The 20,514-nt window shown below is 44.0% G+C and overlaps 1 protein-coding gene across 2 annotated transcripts in view; it reads right to left on the bottom strand.

The window, feature by feature from the left end:
• SUFU (SUFU negative regulator of hedgehog signaling) overlaps positions 1–20,514 on the bottom strand; it is a 92,953-nt gene that overhangs the window by 31,721 nt on the left and 40,718 nt on the right. The window contains exons 3-7 of one of the 2 annotated variants that reach the window (XM_009277821.1): positions 16,307–16,449; positions 13,751–13,836; positions 11,587–11,659; positions 6,378–6,531; positions 4,714–4,825 (exon numbers count right to left, since the gene is read on the bottom strand). In XM_009277821.1, the coding sequence (XP_009276096.1) occupies positions 4,714–4,825; positions 6,378–6,531; positions 11,587–11,659; positions 13,751–13,836; positions 16,307–16,449 (568 nt within the window). Of the gene's footprint in view, positions 1–4,713; positions 4,826–6,377; positions 6,535–11,586; positions 11,660–13,750; positions 13,837–16,306; positions 16,450–20,514 lie in introns of both variants that reach the window. The other variant, XM_019471734.1, reaches the window with a different exon arrangement.

The raw sequence follows: 20,514 nt of genomic DNA, 5'->3' as shown, positions 1-20,514 counted from the left end.
GTCTTTCGGCTTGGAAATTGAATGCGGATGGGATTTGAGGTCTCTGGGGCATCCGTTGTGGGTCCCTGGACAAATGACCGCTGTGTATGAGGGGACCAGCGCATGCACAGTTATCTAGGAAATCCCAGACGGAAATACTGGAATCGGGCATGTTGAACCACACCACTTTATCCTTCTTAAGAAGAGGGAGAGCGATAAACAGCAGAGACGCTGGAAAAGCCTTGTCAAAGTAACACAGCCTTGGGAGACCTTTTTCCACCCCTCAAGCCTCACCTTCAGACACTGGGGATGCACGTGGGCATTACTTGAATCCTGGCACAATTAAATGTAGCAATTACTAATAATTTTAGCCTCAACACGTGCAGTAATGCAGCGTGCTAGCTCTAGGGTTTCTACTCCATGCCTCAGCTCACAGGAGCAGTAGAACGGTCTGAGTCAGCCAAGGGGCAGAAAAACATCACTTTCAGCAACACTGCGTGATCAAGGGGACCCTTGAGGGGTGGAAAAGGTCAAGAATTCCCCTATCCCAACCCTGGCTCTCACTGCAACTGTGGCAAATTAACTCTTCTGTCCTCATCTATAAAGTGGAGATACTACTCGCCTACCTCACAGGACAGCACAGAGCTAATTGCCAGGGACAATTAAAGACTCGGCCCCAGAACTTACTACATCAAGAAATTAAATAGCGAATGAAGCAAGACTCCACAAGTGTCATTGAACTTTGACATCTGGAGCTTCCAGCCCACTGAGGTCTTAACAGCAGCAGTGTTTAATCTGACATCTAAACGTTCCCTATGGGTAACAGCTTGCCGTATCCAACAAGAGTGAATCTGCACTGTTCAGGACACTGGGAGCCTTGCCTTTCTGTCTGAGCAGCACCTACTAAGCTGATGAGTCCTAAGAAATAAATAATGCGCCACTGTAAAGTACATTTGTATTCATATGCGCCTCATTTTTCCAACCAGTAATCAAGAGTATTACGTTACCTATGGTCGAAATGATTAGTCATGTTTCCAAAGATTAATTTACATGTTCTTTTGTTTAATGCGTATGAACTGATTTAATGGCTGCTTATGAACTGAGCTAACAGTCATTTTGAGAAACAGATGTCCAATGCAGTTTTAAGCATTAAGAGTGCTTTTATTCATATCCTTAGGAGAGAAAGGGCTACACAGTCTACAGTAATAACACTAATGAATCAAAGTACTACAGCTGCCCAACAGGGTTTTGACAGAAACCAGCTTTTTCTCAAAGGAACTTTTTTTTTTTTAGGACTCTGGGACAGTGAACAACTGGTAATATGCATGCTTAACATGTAAGTATGTTCTTTGCTGGAGCCAGAACACTGAATCAAGCCCTATCTGCAACGAAACAATGTGAGGCTTTTGCGTAAGCGCTGAAAACTGTAACTACACAAAGACAGGGAAATCTGTATGGAATCTGGATCCTCCACATTTTATACAAATAAATACTCAAAAGTTTGAGTGTTTCTGATACTATTTTGTGACGCTGAATGCAAAACAGGTTGTCTGCTTTAAACCCTGATAGATTATTATGTGTGGGTGGTAGGGTTAGTATAAAAGAAAGGGAAGAAAGCTACTAGGAAAGCAGTTGGTGACTGCAAATCTATGATAAATAAACAGCACATTCCTCTTCTGCACAAAGCCATTAGAGTCCGTGTCAGACTTTAACATCCTAATGTCAGCTGGGTGCAAATTTGACAACCTGGGGTTCTGCAGTCCTCCCTATGGAAAGTAGATTTGGAACAATTTACCATGCCCCAACAGAGTGTTTCTGTCAAGTTCCCGAGGAGCTTCTAATGCACCAGTTATTCACAGGACCCTTGCAACGAACCACGGGTTTGCTATTTTATGGTCTGGTGTGTACAGTGCAGGATATGATTACACACAAGCCTGCTTCCCATCAGCCAGCACCTCGTAATCGTTAACATATTTATCCTTGTGGTGCCTCAAGAAGATGACATTGTTATTAGTCCCATTTTATAGATTCAGAACTGAAGCTCAATAGCTAAATGACTTGCCTTTGATTACACAAGATTTACAGTGAAGGACAGAACTGAGTCCCAGACCTACCAGGCCCAAGCAAGGATCGCACCAGAAGGACTAGATCTATGTGCAGACCTGTCCTTCATCTCAGGTGCTTGTAAGTCTTATGAAATGACTGTATCTGCACTGGGTTTTGTGCAGGTACCTGTAGGGAACATGGATGCAGATATATTACTACATGCAAAAGCTGAACTTCTATGTTACATCCCTCTGCAGCAGCTGGAGACGAGAGTCTCCAGATCATGCTCATGTAGTTAACAGCATGTTGAGCAACTTTGCTCAAACGCCTAAGACATGCTGAGACAGCGTATTAAGAAAGGCTGAGACCTAATAAGATCATCTTCTGCTGCTTCATGTATACCACACTGTGCTGGAAAATATGTTGACCGATGTTTTAGCCACAGTATGGGTAATCATCAGGTCTGATCTAAGTACCAGTTAGTTAGAGGTTGTGAGTTAACACTGCTTTCCAGAACAAACCACCCCTCAGTATGGTCAATGCCTTGAACAAGTCCCATTGTATCTGCTACGTGAATTGGAGAGGAGAAACCACTGCACAAGTAGAAAAAGACCTCTTCCAAACTCCTCTCAAAGTAGTCAGTAAGGTAGAGGAAGAAAGTATTAGGACACACTGCTGTTGAGGAGATCTCCTCTATCCCTCTGACACTATCACCAGAGTAACCACTGGCAAGACACACAGCTGACAGCTCTCTTTCCTTAACTATTATGGAGAAACAGGCTAGCTATCAGTTTCCATGGTGGTAACCATAGACCTCAGAGAAATGTATTGATCTTCCAGGAGGCAAACACTGGGAACCAGCCATTCCTACCACTCAGGCTTCAGGTAGGGTGGGTGCGCAGCTGCTACAGGTAAGAGAGATTTGCAACAAAGAGCACTGTCACAGATATGAGGCTCTGAATTTGACCTGCCTTCCTCTCTGTCTCAGAACGGTTAAAAACCCAGGTAAATATTTGTGTGTTTCATCTTAGACCTCTGCTAACCTTCCACCACTCTGTCTTGAGCGTATCTCTGCTTATCTTACCCTGAATAACGTTGCTTAGATAAGAAAGCTTTACAACTGCCTCCCAGCATTAAGGCTTACCCATCAGCTGCCTCCCTGACCTGATGTGCACCCCAAATGTTTCTGGTCGTCCCCAGCCACTGGGAAATCAGAGCTTTTAGTGGGCATGCAGATTCATGCAGGAGCCCAGCATCTGTGAGAAATCTTGCTCAATACTTTTGAGCCTTCCAAGGCTGGGTGTGATTCGTGCAAATCAGATGGTATAATTTTTTTTTTTCAGCGGGGCCAATGGGACCAACCTCCAGGCAGGGAAGTACTACTCAAAATCTGAGTCAGGTCAGAATCTGGCTCCATATAATTACTATATAGCAAAAGTAAGATTATTCCCAAAGCAATAATAAAGCCACTTGAGATTTTTTTTTTTAATAAGCACCAATATCTCATATTACTTATTAGTACACAGCATCAGCAATTGACATACCACCTCCCCCAAAGGATTAGGCAACTCAGAAACATTCATACGTAAGGCAAATCAGAAGTCACCCACAAAACGGAACAAGAAAGGACATCGGGGTCCTAACCGAGTATAAGGAATATTTTTCTCATGAAATGCTTGAATTAAGGAAGAAACAGAGCAGCATGCTGTCCCTGCCTGGCACTACAGGAAAAAGCTGATTTCATGATGATCTTTAGTCTTGGAATAAGAAAGCACAAATGTTCATTGGAGACTAGGAAACCAAAGGAAATACCAAGATGAAAGACTGCAGCAAAGATGCATGCCTTTCTGTATCATTTAGGTGAAAACATTAAAATTGATGGGAAGACATTTAACTAGCAACTGAAATAAGCCTAAGAGGGGAAGGGGAGAAACCCAAAAAGACAGAAGTGCAGATACTGCAGATGGCTTGAAACCACAGGTAATTTCCTATAGATTCACTGAAGTCAAAAGTTACAAATGAGGAGAGATCTACAGGCCTATGTAGTCCCACTTAAATCACCTGTTACTCTACAAACTATTAGAGACCAAGGTGGTATTGGCATGTAATTACTGCCAGTACCTGCCTGCTTAAGCAAGGCAAGATCAGTGTCACTTAAAAAAAAAAAAAATCAAAAAAAAAAATCAGTATTTTAACCAAAATGTTTGTAATTATGAGCTTGAAAACAAAACAAAAAAAAAAAAAAAATCAGTATTTTAACCAAAACGTTTGTAATTATGAGCTTGAAAACAAAACGCTCAGGCAAAAATATCAGCAAACACTCATCTATGCCACCTAGCTCTTTGGATACCATAGCACTGTTCACCACAGTACATTTTATAGGGCTCAGTCCAGTCTGATTTCAAACACCATACACTGTGAACAGCAGGTTCTACAGAACACAGCCAGAGCCACTCTGCATTAGCAAGCGTTGCCCAAAACCACTCTCAAAATCTGTCCTCCTGAGTACTAGCCCATTAACCCAACCTGAACTCCTCTTCTCCCTCTACCCTAGCACTTTGCAAGTATTTGCTGCTAGCCTTCCTCTCCCCTTGCCAAGTCTTTTCCCACCCAGCTTTAACTTTGTTTTCCATGCTGAGCTCTTTAGCCTCCTCCTCCCACCATCTGAGTGTGCAGGGTGAAACTTACGGTGCTCGGTCGTGGTTCAACCCGTTCTGTCTTTGTGCATTTATCGGAGGTAGAACAGGTTTGCTGTTAATCTCAAGCCCTCTCCGCAAAGTCTCCCTGATTTGCTCCGTATCTGCAAAGAGAATTTTTTTTTAACATGATTTAAAGTCCCCAGAAACATCACAGACACAAGGAGATATTGGCTCTTTTTTTTTTTTTTAAAGGCCTGTTTCTATGGTGTTTCATCTAAACTCTTCCCCTACAGAAAGAAATGAAGAGATGCTAAGGGCGAATTCTTAACAGCTCTTCCTGCACCTTAGGAGTTATTTCACTTTATAAAGTCAGCTTGAATTCTCTTGGTTTGGGCTGCGATGTTATGTCAGGCAAGGACAGCTGGAACCTTTGGTACTGAGCCCTCCTAATGAGGAAATTCTGAGTAGTTTTGTATCCTTTTATAAATGAGGTGTTTGCTGTTTCTGCAGCTCTCACAGAACCTCCTGACGCTTCCAGCCTTTGTGCTGGAAGTCACTTTTCCCATTAGGCATAACAGGAATTTGTTCCTTTACCAAACAAGTGCAAGAAGGTTCCCGAGTTTTTGCAATTGGCTTTGCAAATCTGTTGATTAATTTACAACAAGGTTCACAAAAGAAAGGAATTTTATGCAGGGCAAACTTTAGCCTCAAGCTCACATTTGAAAATAAACTGCAAATTATGCAGTTCAGATGCAGTCTTTTTACTTTTTCATTTTCCTATAATGTCTAATGGCCAAATACTTTAATAGGATGCTTTCCTACCTTTCTTAGATTTTTCCTCTTTTTTTTTTTTTTTTTTTTTGACAAATGTGAGAATTGGGTAGAGAAAAAAATATCCAAATTATTTCAAAATCTTTTGATGGATATACAAATATCACCATGTATACCTGCCTTGGGCTTTTCATTTGCAGGACTGAGGGAAAATAGCCTTTTTAGATCCAGTGCAGTTCAAAACATTTGCACAGAAGCCAGAAGGAACCCTATATGCATTTATTTTTTTTTTTTTTTTTTTTTTTACCATGGACTTAAAACCAAGATACCATTCCTGTGGAAATCATCGTTAATTCCAGGAAATCTCAAGCCCTCAAATTTTACATTGCTTCACCCACTTGAAAGGTAACATGAATAATTTCAAGCATGTGTAATGGCTATGACATCTGTACCCTGAGATGGCATCTCACTGCAAAGGGGAACTCCACCGTATTTTGTTTCTTCTTTCCAGAGTTCCGTGTTTGCAAGAATCACTTGAGTTCAGCTACAGCAACGTGCAGTGTCAGTCCAACTTGCCACCCAGGAAGTGACAATGTTAATAAGGAAACGCAGCCTGGGAAAATGCTGTTGCTTCACCTTGCAGGTGTTTACAGTCCTAGTTTCACCCAGCGCTCAGTTTAACTCTGCAGATTTAGATTAGAAATAGCCTAAAAACTGAAAGAAACATTTAGACAAAACAATGCAAAGATCTCTTTTCCTCTCTCCTGCCTTCCTCAGAGGCCACACCAAAATTCATTTAGTTCCCCCAAGACATACTGAGCCTTCCAGTAACTGTGGTGTTTGTTATGAACCCCGAGATGCTGTGTGATTCAGCCCACTGCCCAGACCCATCAGAAAACAAGCCAAAAGGCCGTAACGGCAACTTAGCCCAGGACCTCTTACCTTTCCCAGAGAGCCGCCGCGGCTGGGTCCCAATGCAAATGCTCCTGCTGTCTTCGTCATCCTCCGGGGGCCGGCTGAGATCATCCCAGGCACATTTGGCACTCACTCCACTCAGGTTTGAGCCATCTGTCTCAATCCCTTTGTCAACTCTCTCCTGCTTGAAAAGATCCAAAACCCCAAGACTTTTTTGGGTGTGGCTTGAACCTGAGCTGGAACCCACCCTGGCTCAACCCAACCTTCAGCAGCTCCTGCATAACCCCCCTTGGTGGCCAGTTTCTACTCTTCAGCCCCTGTGCTTTGACGTATCAGCTAAGGCTCCATTGAGCCAAATCAGGGAGCTGGTCTGAACTGGAACAAACCTTTTCCATAGCAGGTTGGTCTGAACTCCTACCCCTTCCCCACTGCTTTACTAGGTGGCCCCGGCAGGCACAAAGCAGGGAAAGACAGAGCTGGAAATCAGCAGCCTGGGGTATATAGAATTGCCTCTTTCAGTGCTAGCTCCAGTTTACACCAACTCAAAGTATTTATGACACTACAGTGTATATACCTGTATGAAGCACAGCTTGGCAGTCTACCTATTATATGTCAATGATAACAAACTCCTGAATAACTAAACTTAAGATCCCTTTCCAAACTTACCAAGGAGTCCCACAATGAAAACAGCTCACAGAGAGACTCATCATACACGAGAGTTCATCATTTGCAAACTGCCTGGACAACCACTGCTTTTCAGTGTGCTGGGGTGTTCAGTAAAGGACAAACGTGCAAGGAGACACAGATCTGTGCACAATGTCAAAGCTTTTGCATAGCTTCCTCTATCGGCAAAACACACAAACTCCCTCTCTTGCGAGTTGGGCTTTCCAAGCACGTAACCACCGTTTGGGTCTAGGAAGGCACTGCACACCAACCACAAGCGGCTGGATACTCTCAGACACCATGCATTTTCCCAAGGAGACATGTGTCTGTTGCCAGCAAGACTGCCCTAAGCTACAGCCAAAACCTCCACAGGACACCTACCTGCTAGGGGAAGTGGCATTTAGTCAGAATTTCCACCTATGTCCCACAAGGGGGTAATGTTGAGCTGAACAAACTCAGGGCTGAGCTACACGGAGGAAGGGCTGCTCTTACCGCTGTCACCTCTCCCCTGGCACCGAATCAACCGGGCTTGTTTTCCCCTCTTCTGAAGGAGCGTCACTTCTGGTACTGCTCAGTGGCACTAGCAAGATCTCCATCTCACTGCTTAGATCTGGGTCACCTCAGAATAGGCGGCAAGTCCCACCACTTGCGGGACAGAAACTTTGAAGATTTGAGCAAAGAGCAGAGCTGTGTTAGCACAATGGGAGTGCATCTCTCCGCTCGTTATTACTACCCTCCAGTTTGACGTTGCCACTGGAGTCAAGAGACCATGGGAGTATCCAGCGCTTTGCAAAATCTATTCCCTAAGAAGCAGTTTCCAGGCTAAAACCCACATGCATTCCTCCCCTTGCCCAGATGCACACGCTGCACCCTACAAAGAGCACTGCCTGTTCTCGTGACCATTCAAAAGAGGTTTGAGCAGCTCAAAGATAAGCACAAGCACTCAGGGTGTGGTTGCACAGCAGTTTAAGCTGATGTAATTCGCAGTGGCTGCAGTCCCACCCTCTTCCATGTGCTCCTATCCCTAAGATTTGAGCAAAGAGCAGAGCTGTGTTAGCACAATGGGAGTGCATCTCTCCGCTCGTTATTACTACCCTCCAGTTTGACGTTGCCACTGGAGTCAAGAGACCATGGGAGTATCCAGCGCTTTGCAAAATCTATTCCCTAAGAAGCAGTTTCCAGGCTAAAACCCACACGCATTCCTCCCCTTGCCCAGATGCACACGCTGCACCCTACAAAGAGCACTGCCTGTTCTCGTGACCATTCAAAAGAGGTTTGAGCAGCTCAAAGATAAGCACAAGCACTCAGGGTGTGGTTGCACAGCAGTTTAAGCTGATGTAATTCGCAGTGGCTGCAGTCCCACCCTCTTCCATGTGCTCCTATCCCTTCCCTTGAGCCAACTCTTTTTTTTTTTTTTCCAGCTGGATCACCTCCCTAAACTGGCTCTTTGGCCCAAGAGCGGAGGTAGAAGCCTGTGGCTGGGGGCAGGTCCAGAGCAGTCCTGACTTAGATTTAAGCATTCAAGAGACTGCCTTCCTTCTGCCTCTCTCTTTGAAAGACGACTACTTGTTGGGATCTTCCTCCGGCGTCAGGGGAAACTGGCTTCTATGAAAACGCAATGGGAAAAGCTGAGAAATAATAAATCTGCTGGGATTTTCTTTTGTTATATCCTAAACATAAAATTAGTTGTTTCACCCAGAAATAGAAGTTGTGGAAAAAGAAATAAAAATACATCCGATCCTACATATGCAAATGATGCTCTAAGTGAGATTTAGCACGTGGCTCCTTTGGGAGCCCTCCACAGCACTCTGTGAGGACCCAAATCGGCTGGCATGGGGAGGTTTAACTTGTCAGCACAGTTATTTTTCATTCCAGTAACTGGGGAAGCATGGGAGAGCCACCAAACTTGCCCTTGAGCAGGGAGCAGAAGAGCCCAGAGGGCCCTGAGGACTCCATTGGGCAGAGGCTCTCGTGGGACATGCTTCTCCACCCCTGCAGCCAGGGCCCCCGCTCACAGACTCAGTCGGGGCCTCCAGTCGGTGCACAGAGCCTTGGGGAGGGGGAAAGGGACTTGTCATCTGCATCTCAGCTGGTTTGCAGAGTACTTCCTCAGGGGAAGAAGTGCTGCTCTCTTGGCATCCCTTGGAGATCAAGGGGGGCTGATGGAAATGAGCTGGCCTAAGGCAGCCTAATTTTGCATGCCTGTTTATAACATTTGTGAGTAGTAATGTTGAAGGGGGGAAAAAACCCAAAAAACCTTAACCAGTGCAGACTCGCAGCTGGCGCAATGCACAGCTTTACTCCATTGTTCGCCAGCAAAGATGTGCCTGGACTGAAGGGCTGTTCTTCCTCCCTTGAAACGGCAGCCTGAGCAGGAGGTTGGAGGAGCCCAGGGCAAAGGAGGTTCAGCTTTTTCCTTCCTCAGAGAAAGGATGTTTCTGTCCCATTTTCCTCTCAGCATGTGGGAGGGATGCTCTGAGGCTCTTAAAAGTCATTGATCCCTTTCTAAACGAAGTCAGAGCACTGCAGCGTGACCTGCAGAGCAGCAACCACAACTCAGGAAATTCAAATCAGCTTTATTCTCTTCTGAGATCTGCTAAAACAGAAGCAAAGCACTGAGAATCAGTGCAGAGCTGGGGACCGACAAGGATTGTTTGACAGTGCTGCCAGGGAAATCTGAATGGCCTACAGGGAAGCCTGGCTGAACAGAAAACAGCCAGCATTGCCACAGCGTTAATTGCCGACATCCTGGGATGACATCTTAGTTGGGATCCATTCTCGGCAACTTTGAACAGAAAGTACAGCTGCCGCTGCCAGGGCTGGGTTTAGGCCTCAACCAATTCCCACAAGAGACAATGCAGCCTCAAAACAAGCTCTGCCCGCTTCCCAGGCAGGCAACATGCTTGCCTGCTCCCGGGAAAGTTGTGCGTTTTCTCTGCCTGCTCCCTCCCTCCCCTCCACCTATCTTCCACTGCTGCCTTTCAGCTCTCACACACCCTGTACCACCACGAAGAAAATGCCAAGCGAATGACACTTTATCCTTTCCCCGCTAATCAGAGCGGGAGGCGCACGACGTGGCTGAACGCAGCCCAGCCCAGCCTTGCTCCCTGCACTCAGCAAAGGCTCTTTACGGGACTCAGCGCCGCAGCAGCAGGTTTCGCCCTGTGAATCCCCAGGGGCTGTGGCAGCAGAGCAGGAAGGAGGTACACACACACCTGCGCATACGCACTACTGCAAGGGCAAGAGAGAACAGAAACAGGAATGTCTTCAATGCGAGGAAGTCCGGAAAGACCACAGACACAGCAGTTTTCAGTGGCAGGACACACTGGTGAGGCAGAGGTACTCTTTATTTGCCTTAACTTGCCTTGGCTGACTCAGATTCCAGTAAGCTGAGCTACTTTTCATTTACAGTAAATTGAAGAAAACCCTGTTATCATTAGGAATCACCAGTGTACAGAGAATAGACAAATGCCCTCCAGAAGGGGAGAGGGCAAAATTTTGAAGAGCCTAAAAACTCTATAGGACTTGCAGTTGTATTAGCTCCCACACTGTGGGACATTTGTGGAACATTTTTTTTGGTGTGTCTCAGACTGGGGTTATTTTAGATGAACAAATCCTTAAAAACAGTAAAAGTAGAATTTGGTTTTGTTCTCAAGCTTTCAAAATAAAAGATGCTGTGAGGCAACTGAGGGTAATCAGACGCAGACACGCAGACCATACGCAAATGCAATAGCTTGTACAAAACGTGCACGCATGCACGTGCCCTACCAGGCTAAGCCAGAAGTTCTCTGTTAAAGGCAAAAACTCAGTGATTCACTGAAACAAGGTCAGCACCACACTGGATTTGCCTGTGACCCATGTACTCCAGTACCATAACTCTGCTGAAGGGATGCAGAACTGTCTCCCAAACGCATGGATCAGCAGTAGCCCCTGGGACGGTAACACCTCCATAGAGGTCCTATTCTGGTCTTTAAACTTCAGAAATTAACTTGAACTCTGAAGAAAAAGGTTTAATATATCTTTCTGCATGGATTATTAACAACTGCATGAGATACTTTGGCTTCCCATTATTTCTAACTACTTGGCCTCAAGTGACATCCTACACGAATGAGCTAGACTGTCACATTTGCTGGGAAAAAATATTACTTAGCTGGTTTTGAGTTTTCTGCATGTTATATCTCCTTATGCTTGCATATAAAACAAAGGAAGAATTTCCTGATCTGTCATCTCTAAATCTTGTACTGTTCTATGTTCTTTTACCTTCTTCTATTTTCCTCCTTTCTAAAACATGCAGTCCAAATCTTACCAATTTGTCTCATATATGAGATTCTGCTTTCCTGGTCTCCCTTCTCTAAATTTCTTCCTAGAGCTGCCATCCACCTGGGGCTGGACATGTGCACTCTTGAACCACCCTGAGAGGGCAAAGGGAGTCTCTAAGACTTTTCCGGGATTACTGCAAACATTGAGAAGATCACAGCACCTTTACAGAAAATAATAGAACTGTTTTATAGCATTAAACCAATTCTCCCTGACTACTACAAAAGACATGACATTTTATTAACTAAAGACATACTTGCAGATGTGGATCAATCTCAAATATTGTCTCTCCTCTTCGCATATCCGTTATCAACCAGGGGCCTCCAGCTCTACAAAGAAAGAAGGAAAGGTAATGAACCAAACAAGCACTTTAGCTAGTACTCCCCAACAGAGTCCTCAGAGTGGACCTTTACTGGAAGGAAGCACAAGACAGTTTAAAACAAGCCTAGAAGCCCCTCTATGTTGTGTATATATCCCATAGCATGCATTTGTCCTTTACATTTCGTAAATACATAATGAAAGCCTTCCATGACCTAGCTGTTACCTGCCTAGTGTCTGGCACCACCAACTCTTGCAAAGCAGTGAGGATTGACACAGGTCCCCTGTGTGGACCCACTTACTCATACAAGACTGAACTGGGTTTTAATCTTACAGGTAACTGAATTGGGACTGAGAAGTCCAGTGTAGCCTAGGTCTAAGAAAGATGGGCAAGGCATGGGGTTGAGATTTATACCTCTATTACATATCTAAAGATGCAGCAGGGTCCCAATAGGACTGCACTTTTTGCTGAGATCGGCAGTCATGTTCAGTACCATAAAAAGCTTATTGCTCTGATAAATATCCTCACAATAGACATTTTGCCCAGTTGGTACTTAATGGTCAAGTACTTAGATGGTTCAGGGAAATCTTTGTTTTCATTAGCAATAAAAGTCAGAAGGGTCAAGATGTTTCCCAACAAAGGTGATAGAAAACAGATTACTGTGAAGATGAACTGCTCGGAGACTTTGGGTCACAGTGCAGGCAGACTGCAGAAGTCAGCCTTAGATGGTGCTTTTCATTTGAAGTAAAAACTGAAACCTTTTGGAATTGCCATAAAAATTTTCATTTTTTCATGAGATACTTTGTTACTGCGGTCAAAAGCCCCCTCCTCTGGCCTTGTCTGTGTTACAGTCCCCTAAAGCACTTGGAGTGGGAGCAATAAAAGTTAATATTTTATAGCTTTTCAGATGCATCGATAGCCACTCTTTTTTGACATCACTTTGGAAGCTGTTAATTATTAACTGCAGAGGTGCCAACTGCTTCAGTCCCTCACTGGGGTGCAAGAGACTTTTACCCTGACTCCACATCAGCAGCTTAGTAAGTTTGCAGCTTTGCCTTCGAATCGTACACATTTGGGTTTCATTTTATCCTTGGAAAGGTGCTTGTACCACAGCACAAAAGCCAAAAATCAGCATGAGAGCAGACTGAGGAAAGAGGTGCTGTATCTATATTGACTTAGAGGAGCCAAGGGAGCTGCAGGCAGTGTTTATTGTCTTGGGGTCCCAGAAACAAAGCTTGCAGCTGGACAAATTCACTCTACTCTAGGGCATTCGCACTAGTGAATTATCTGCACTTGTGCCTAAAAGGGAAAAGTTCAAGTTTAAGAAATCCAGCAGCAAAGGCTGGACTCTTCCAAATAATCAATCAATCAAAGGCCATTGTGACACTAGAGAGTGTACTATTGTGCCCAGGAACACATATTCGTAACCATTTTGTTTAAAAAAATCTTTTGAGCTACCATCACACAGCAATAACTTCCACTAAATATAAGAGAAAAATATTTAAACAAAACACCTGTAAGCCAAAAAAGTTTAGCTGCAACCTAGCAGCAAATAAGGCATCAACCTATCATTTAACATTTAAAACCCACCTCCTCCTTAACCCAGTGACATCTGTGTTTTGCCACGCGAGAAATAACAATGAACTTCACTTGCATGAGCACTGCTACTGCAAATGAGCCCACCAAGAGTGGGGCCAGTTTGAGAGCAACTTTCTCACTTTCAGACTGTACCCAAGCTTTGCTAGGCACTGTAAGTCAGACCCTCTCCTTCCTTTCTTTTGAACTACACAGAGAGGTCGCCAGTAAGTTATCCCAGCTCTCTCAGGAAGAACCAATGAGAAAATGCTGCAGGCGTAAGAGGAAGGAAATTAAGCTTTCAAGATCTCATTCTACTTCACCCTGAACATGTGGACTTCCACATTCATTAATTTGCCATCTAAGTGTCTGTGTATGAGAATAGATTTGCAATGAATTCCCATCTCTTGGTACAGCACAGGATTAAACAAGTTCCATCAACAAGTTAAAGATTGTTAATAAAAACAAACAACTGAATTGTTCTCTACAGGAATGCTCCCCTATATGGAGCTACATGAGCACTTACACTGGGACAGTCCGAAGCAGTTCCAAGATCCCTTGCCCGTTCCACTGCTGAGCCGCATGCAGTTCCTCAGTGCAAACTCCAACAATCTGGAGTAAATGAAAACAGAGACACTAAACTGGATGGGAACCATGCAAGAACTGTAGAGAAAATGTGCAACATGGTGTGGATCAAAAAGCGCAGATACAGAGAAGCACCATTTCTTTAAACTAACTAGATGAGTGAGGTCAAATGGAGCCTGAGACAACCAAGAGATTCTGCAATTCCTTATGCCATCTCTCTACACTTACCACGTGAAGTGCCCTGGTCATGTAACATTTAATCTTGCATGGCATGTGTGAACTTAACTATGAGGAGGGTCTGATGACAAATCAGGGTTTACCGAGGATCCACTAGTCTGTTCTCACTCTTCAATCTAGTCCACACAAGACAGGACAGGTTAGGGTCTGAGCACATGCAAAACACTGCTCTGTCAGCCAACTGCTAGGGGCAAATGCAATACTGCACCAGCAATTTCAATCAGACAAGGGACCTGCTGCCACAAGGGAATGCTTTGGTGCTCATAAATCCTTGACCAGCTCAGTTTGCTGACTAGTTACATCTTACCCGGCACCATAAAGTAAAGCTGCTTACACATCACATAATCCACTCGTCACTGCAGGCAATTGCAGACTTCTGCCTTCCTGTATAAGGCAGGATGTGTTTGCTTTTCAGGATGGGAGCTGCCACACTGAGCAATACCAGACATCCCTCTTACAGCAGCTGAGATCAGCCGCATCAAATGAAGGGGTGAAACACCCTTCAGCTGATAGAGGAAGGCAGTTTCTTCCCGATCCATCAACCACTGGCTTGTGCCTTTGAGTACAATGATTCACTCTTTGGGATGAAAAATTATTTTAGCATGGCCTTCTATTTTCTTCCTCAATACTCTTAAGCCTTTTCCAACAACACTGGATTTCTGATCAAAATCTGTTCAACTGATGTTTTATCAGAAAAGAGGAAAACTGAAAACTAAGTTCTGAAGAGCAGCAAGCAGAAGTGCATGATGTGCCTTTGCCGCAAGCGCATGTCTGCACTGATAGAGATCTGTGTGGAAAACCATCAACGTCAGCATGTACCCAGTTCTGCACACCCTACCTCCCCTACCCCTTAGAGAGCTCACTTTCTCAGGACCCAGCCCTTGGAGATGCACTTCATCCCCACCCATTCTCCTCCATGAACAGCTTGAATCACCCTTGCTTCAGGACACCCCTCCCTGGGCTTTCACTCACTAATTACATACAAACGGCAAGTCTCTAAACAGAAAATTATTTTGTGTTCATTCTTTTCTTTTTACAATCATTTATCCTCATGGGTCAAAATAAATCCATAACAACAAGCATCAAACAAAGGGGAAAAACAAGTCAACCGTATGTGTTGTGGAAGATTAGAGGCCAAGAGCCTCAGGATCCAACAAGCTGACTGTCCTTTGACCCAGGACAGCTGGTCACTAAAGAAGAGATGTGGACTAACGCAGCGCTAACTGGGGAGTCAGCCAGGAATCACCCTGCTTAGCTTGGCTCTCTATTTCTGCTTCCAGGTCCCACAATTCACCTTTCACTGATTAATCCCACACCCATCTCTTTCTTGTTGATAGAACAGACATTTGGGCACCTCAGAAAATTCAGGAAAGCCTTTTCCCTTGCACAGCAGTTGCCTTGTGCAGGTCTGTGGTAACGGAGCTTCCCCTTACACCTGAATTTCCCACAGGAGGAAAGCTTTTCCACAGAGCAGGCAGAAATCAGCAGTTGGTATAAACTACGCCAGTTCTTCCACTAAGGTTAACAACTCCATCTGCAATTTAAAAATGTCCAAAGCAGCCCATATCTAAGACATATCTCCTCTCACTGAGAAGGAGGACTTCGGGAAAGCAAGCAAACCTGTTTGGCCAAGGAAGCTCCCCTCACTGAACAGTAGGGTTAAATCACAAGGGATTTTTTAAATGTTTCTTTTGCAAAGCAAACCTGAACCTTTCTTAAACTGTAGATCAATACAGGAAAACTCACTTAGCCTCTAAAGAATCTTTGTGTCAATGCTGTAAGCTACATTTCTGCCATTAAATAATGCTAAAGCAACTCTGAGTCCTGCTCCAAACACATCTTTTCCTGGAACTCAAACCAGAGGATCACTTACCGATACTGTCATAGAATTAATTTGAATTTATCTCTACGTTACTTTCTAAAAGTGTTTTTCTCAGCTTTTTTCCCCATGTTCATCTTTGAAATTTCAGGGCAGTAATGTAATATTCAACTGAAGGTCTGTTTCACGGCGTAAACATTTTCTCCATCAGACAGACCTCTATCTTGAGAGCTGAGTGTGCCATTGCTCAATCCTAGTAAAATGCTTACTGAATACCTCCAGAGTAACAACTCAAAGATGAGATCCACGGTAATCAAATAAGGAAGAAAGGTGGAAGACAGGATAATAAGCATCTGACTTATCAAAGCTAAATGAAATGCAATGTTAGGCACATTCCACTCTCAGGAGGTGACAGTCAGAGCCACCATTGCTGGGTCATACCTGTAGGAAAGTAACGACCCCAAAAGGAGTCTGCACCGGCTGCATCTGAGGGTCTTCTGTAAGTAACATATGCTGGATTCTAGATTCACTGTTGTCCAAAGGGCTGTGCCACGATACATGGTCACCACTGCAGAAGGTGTTTTCTGCAAGGAAGAGAAACGAGAAATAGTTAGTCCATAAAGTCTGCTAGAATACTCCTTCTGTTAGCATCTGCTCCTGACCGCTGTCAGGCAGGGACCTCTGGTCTGGACCAAGACAGTCACTGGTGGCTATTCATGATGACTGCCTCCAGTCAGCTCTGCTGCGTCTCTGAGCCAGCTGAAGCACCTGAAGCAGGAAAGGGGTCTCACTGAGCCATCTGAATTCAAGCACTGACTTTAAAATTGCCCTCTCGAGTTCTGTGGCAAAAAATGGTGTCCTGCTTTGATATTAATCCCCACACAGGAATATCAACAAATAAAATCAGCTTCTCTCTCATTTACTATTAGTCTCGTTTTGTGAGAGGGTGCAGAGTCAGCAGGCCATACTGGATGCCTATGGGACGGCGATTCATACTTAATATGCAGCTCTGATTTGCCACAGAGAAAAGATTCTGAAATATGAATTAAACGCACATAATACTCTGCTATATCTAACAAAAATCCACAGTCCGCTGCCCAACTTGTGATGGTCTAAGTCAAAGTCACTTTCTCTCCCAATTGTCTGGTGGCTCTGGTGCAGAATTATAATTAATATGTTCCTTCTTTCCCAAACAATGAGAAAACCAGTAGGCTATAAATCTCACCCTATGTCAGAATAGACTGCATCAAAACAAAGAACCAGAAATTATCCTTCCCTCTTCACGACTGTAAGCATTCCTTTCTTCTCCTCCTCTCCTACTTAGAAAGACAAAACCCCCAGATAATCCCATGTTCCACAGCTGGTGCATGCCAGAAGGCACACCAGAACCCATCTGTATGTTGCTGTCCCATCACAGGAAAGGCTAATGCTTGCTTCCTGAGTGACCTAGAAGTAAAACAATGAACCACGACCACTTTCACACCAATTAAAGCATGCTCCATTTGCACACAGTTCCTAGAGCATGTGTGCAATAATGCTGCCTAGCCAACTGCCTTGTCCTCGGGTCCTGTGCTTGTCACACTCCAGGTAGAGCTTTTGACATAGGTGTAGTGCCCCAGGGATGAACCGAGTACCGTCTGCCTGCTTCCAAAGTCAGTGGCAAGCACAGCACCCCTCTTCCTGACCAAGCTCATTGATGAAGCCAGTCTGGGCTGCTGTCCTCACTGTGGTCTCTCCCAAGGCCACTCTTACAGGAGTGTGGAAAGAGAGGCATTGTGCACTGGAGGAGGACTAGGACTTCCACTGCAGACTGGAAAATGTTAGTGGTTACCTGAGCTGCTGTCTGTCAAGACTGGAGCATCTCGTATGATACAGAGCAGGATCCAATGCAGAGGAGTGTTCTCTGCCCTGCAGCTACAAGCAGACGTGGTCCCAGATCTTCACCTAACCTTCCCACATCACCTTCCAAATACACATCAATAGGGCATCTCTTAAATAAGTATCTGTAGGGCTTATCTGAGAATCCTTGGACACGGCAGCTTCTGCAGCGGCAAGAGAGAGACGGCATTTGCCAGGAATTGCAGCTTTGTCCCCAGTCACATTAAACAACAGACACTGAGGAATCAGATGCACGCCACCCACCGTGCACCAGCACCACCACAACCGCGTGCACGTACTCTTGGCCAGCAGCAAGTGCAGGATGCTTCGAGGGAGCCACCAGCAGCAGGCAGGTAAACTAATAAGAGTTATCTCACAGCTGCTGTAGTTAAAAATACTCACAGTCATCTCACTAATGAGCTAACTCATGCTCACCCATTCATGGGTTTAATGCAGGGCATCCTGGGCAACTCATAGTTTCTCCACCAGGTGTCCCCATTGGTGTGTATTTGAACATTTATTATATATATTTTTTCAGATGAATTTCTTGGACAGCTTATTTGATTAAGAATTAAAATAAACTCCAAATACCATAAGGAACTTGGCCCGAAAAAAGAGGCATGCAACAGAAGTGTTGTGATAAGTAAGGGAATGTTTTCCTTAGTTAAAATTAGGAAAGAAAGAAAACATAGCAAATGCAAGCTGCTCGAAAGAAAGAGTTTATCATTATGTACACTAAATTACACGCTTTCAGCTCTGCAACTGAAAGGATTGGTTCAGATATTACTTTACTTTTAGAGTTGGCAAAATATAAGCAGACAAATGAAAAACATGATTTTTTTTTTTTAGTATCAAAATTAGATTAAAGAAACAGCACTTAGAATGTTGCAAAGGATCTTGTGATGTTTTCCAGGTTAGCCAAAACGTGGCTGATTAATTTTTTTTTTTAAATGATAAAAGCCTCTCAGTCACAGTTTTCAGGAATGAAACAAAGCCACAAAGAGCTTATTCTTGGGCCCTGTCTTTATACCACAACATTTTGCCCATCAAATGCTCACACAATTCTATGCTGATCGATCGCTGCATTTCACTGCTGGTGCTGCTTCTCCTGGGAAAGCCCTGCCCGTTTAGAGCAGGTTTTCAAATGCAAATGTCTCTGCTGGAAACCCACCTGTTTATGTCCATGTGAACACTTAGAAAATCTCCTTCTCCCTTGCATGCACATGAACACCACAAAATTCACACTGACTACTCAATTAAATCACAAAAAAATTTCTGCAAATAACATGAAGCCAAATTAAAACCTGTAAGAGTGCAAGAAATTCAGAATTACAGCCTGAAACTCAGCTCTTCGCTTGCTGCATTGTAACTCATATGGAATGTAAGATCAGCTCTTGTACAGAGACCATGGCGGCACTGAGGACAGCTTGAATTACAGGACTTGTAGCCACAGAAACTAAGAAATTACAGGAAGAAAGGCCTAGATAACTACCTTCTCTTGCTTCATGCTGGAAACAGGGATGAGCATCCTCCCTTCCCACCTTTCACACTCATGTTTTCAAAACATGACAATGAAAATCTTCATTTAGGCTTCAAACAACATTTTAACCAAAAAATCCTAAAGTTTTCATAAATGATTTCTCCAAAGTAAATCTATAACTAAATTTGGGGGTTTCACAAATGTTGAATTAGAACATACAACATCTAGGTAAGTCCCCAAAGTCATCACAGCACAGATGGATGAGAAAAAGTCTCCTGTGGTTTTTACACCTTCCTATCATTTGCAGTGCTGCCAATAACACACTTCGTACAACTTACCTTTCGTCTACAAACATGTAAAATGTGCTAGTATTTCCTACATGTTCATATATATTTACATAAAACCAAGAGATGAGTAGGCAGATGACACACGCACTCATCTCAGGTACACTAGAAGGACAAACACCTTACAAGGAGCAACACACTTCAGTCAGACATGCCTAAAGACAGCTCCTGTTGTTCCCACAAATGCATCCCCATGTCTCCCATACCACGTGGACTAACTGGAGAAGCAGCCTGCCATCTCCAAACTCATTTCTGAGATCTGTTTTGCACTGCTATGAACCAAGGATGGGACCAGGACCTTCAGTGATAATGATGCTAATAGGGGTCTCTCAGCATTCATGGTTTCATAGCCATATCTCTCAGTACACATTTTGATGCCTGTTACTGCAGATATCAAATGAGACACCTACACTCGCAACTGGAAGCTACTTATAAACTAAATACTTGAAAATACAGACATGAAAAATAGGTATTAATATACATGTAAAAGAAATGTTTTATGTAAAAATAAAAGATTACAAGAAGAAGTTTATGTCCATGGAGCACTGACCCAGTCTGACAGGACTCACTCCTACAAGCATCCCAAAACAATTTCTAGTTTTAGGCCAAAACATGACTCCCCTTTCAGATAAGCACAGAATGTTCCTTTGCAAATTGTATCAATTTAGTAAACCTGAAAGTTTAAAGCCTCAGCAGTTCTGCAAGGATCCCATCACAACACTGATGCTGTCCGAGGCCCTTGTAGGTTCAGGAACAGCCTCTGCTTTATTCAAGCCCATTTACAGCAACCATCAATCCAACACTTTTCACTCTTAAGCTCTGCTACGACAACCCTTTTGACCTGCTGTAATGCTGTGCAGATTAGCATACCATGGCAATGTTTCTTACTGGTTTTGAGGAGGGACTGAAGCACAGTAGATGTTACAAAAGTGCTTTTGCACTGTATT

The sequence above is a fragment of the Aptenodytes forsteri genome, unplaced genomic scaffold (genome assembly GCF_000699145.1).
Source record: "Aptenodytes forsteri isolate BGI_AS27 unplaced genomic scaffold, ASM69914v1 Scaffold15, whole genome shotgun sequence".
Classification (NCBI taxonomy): Eukaryota; Metazoa; Chordata; class Aves; order Sphenisciformes; family Spheniscidae; genus Aptenodytes; species Aptenodytes forsteri.
This window is presented reverse-complemented; position numbering and strand designations above follow the sequence as displayed.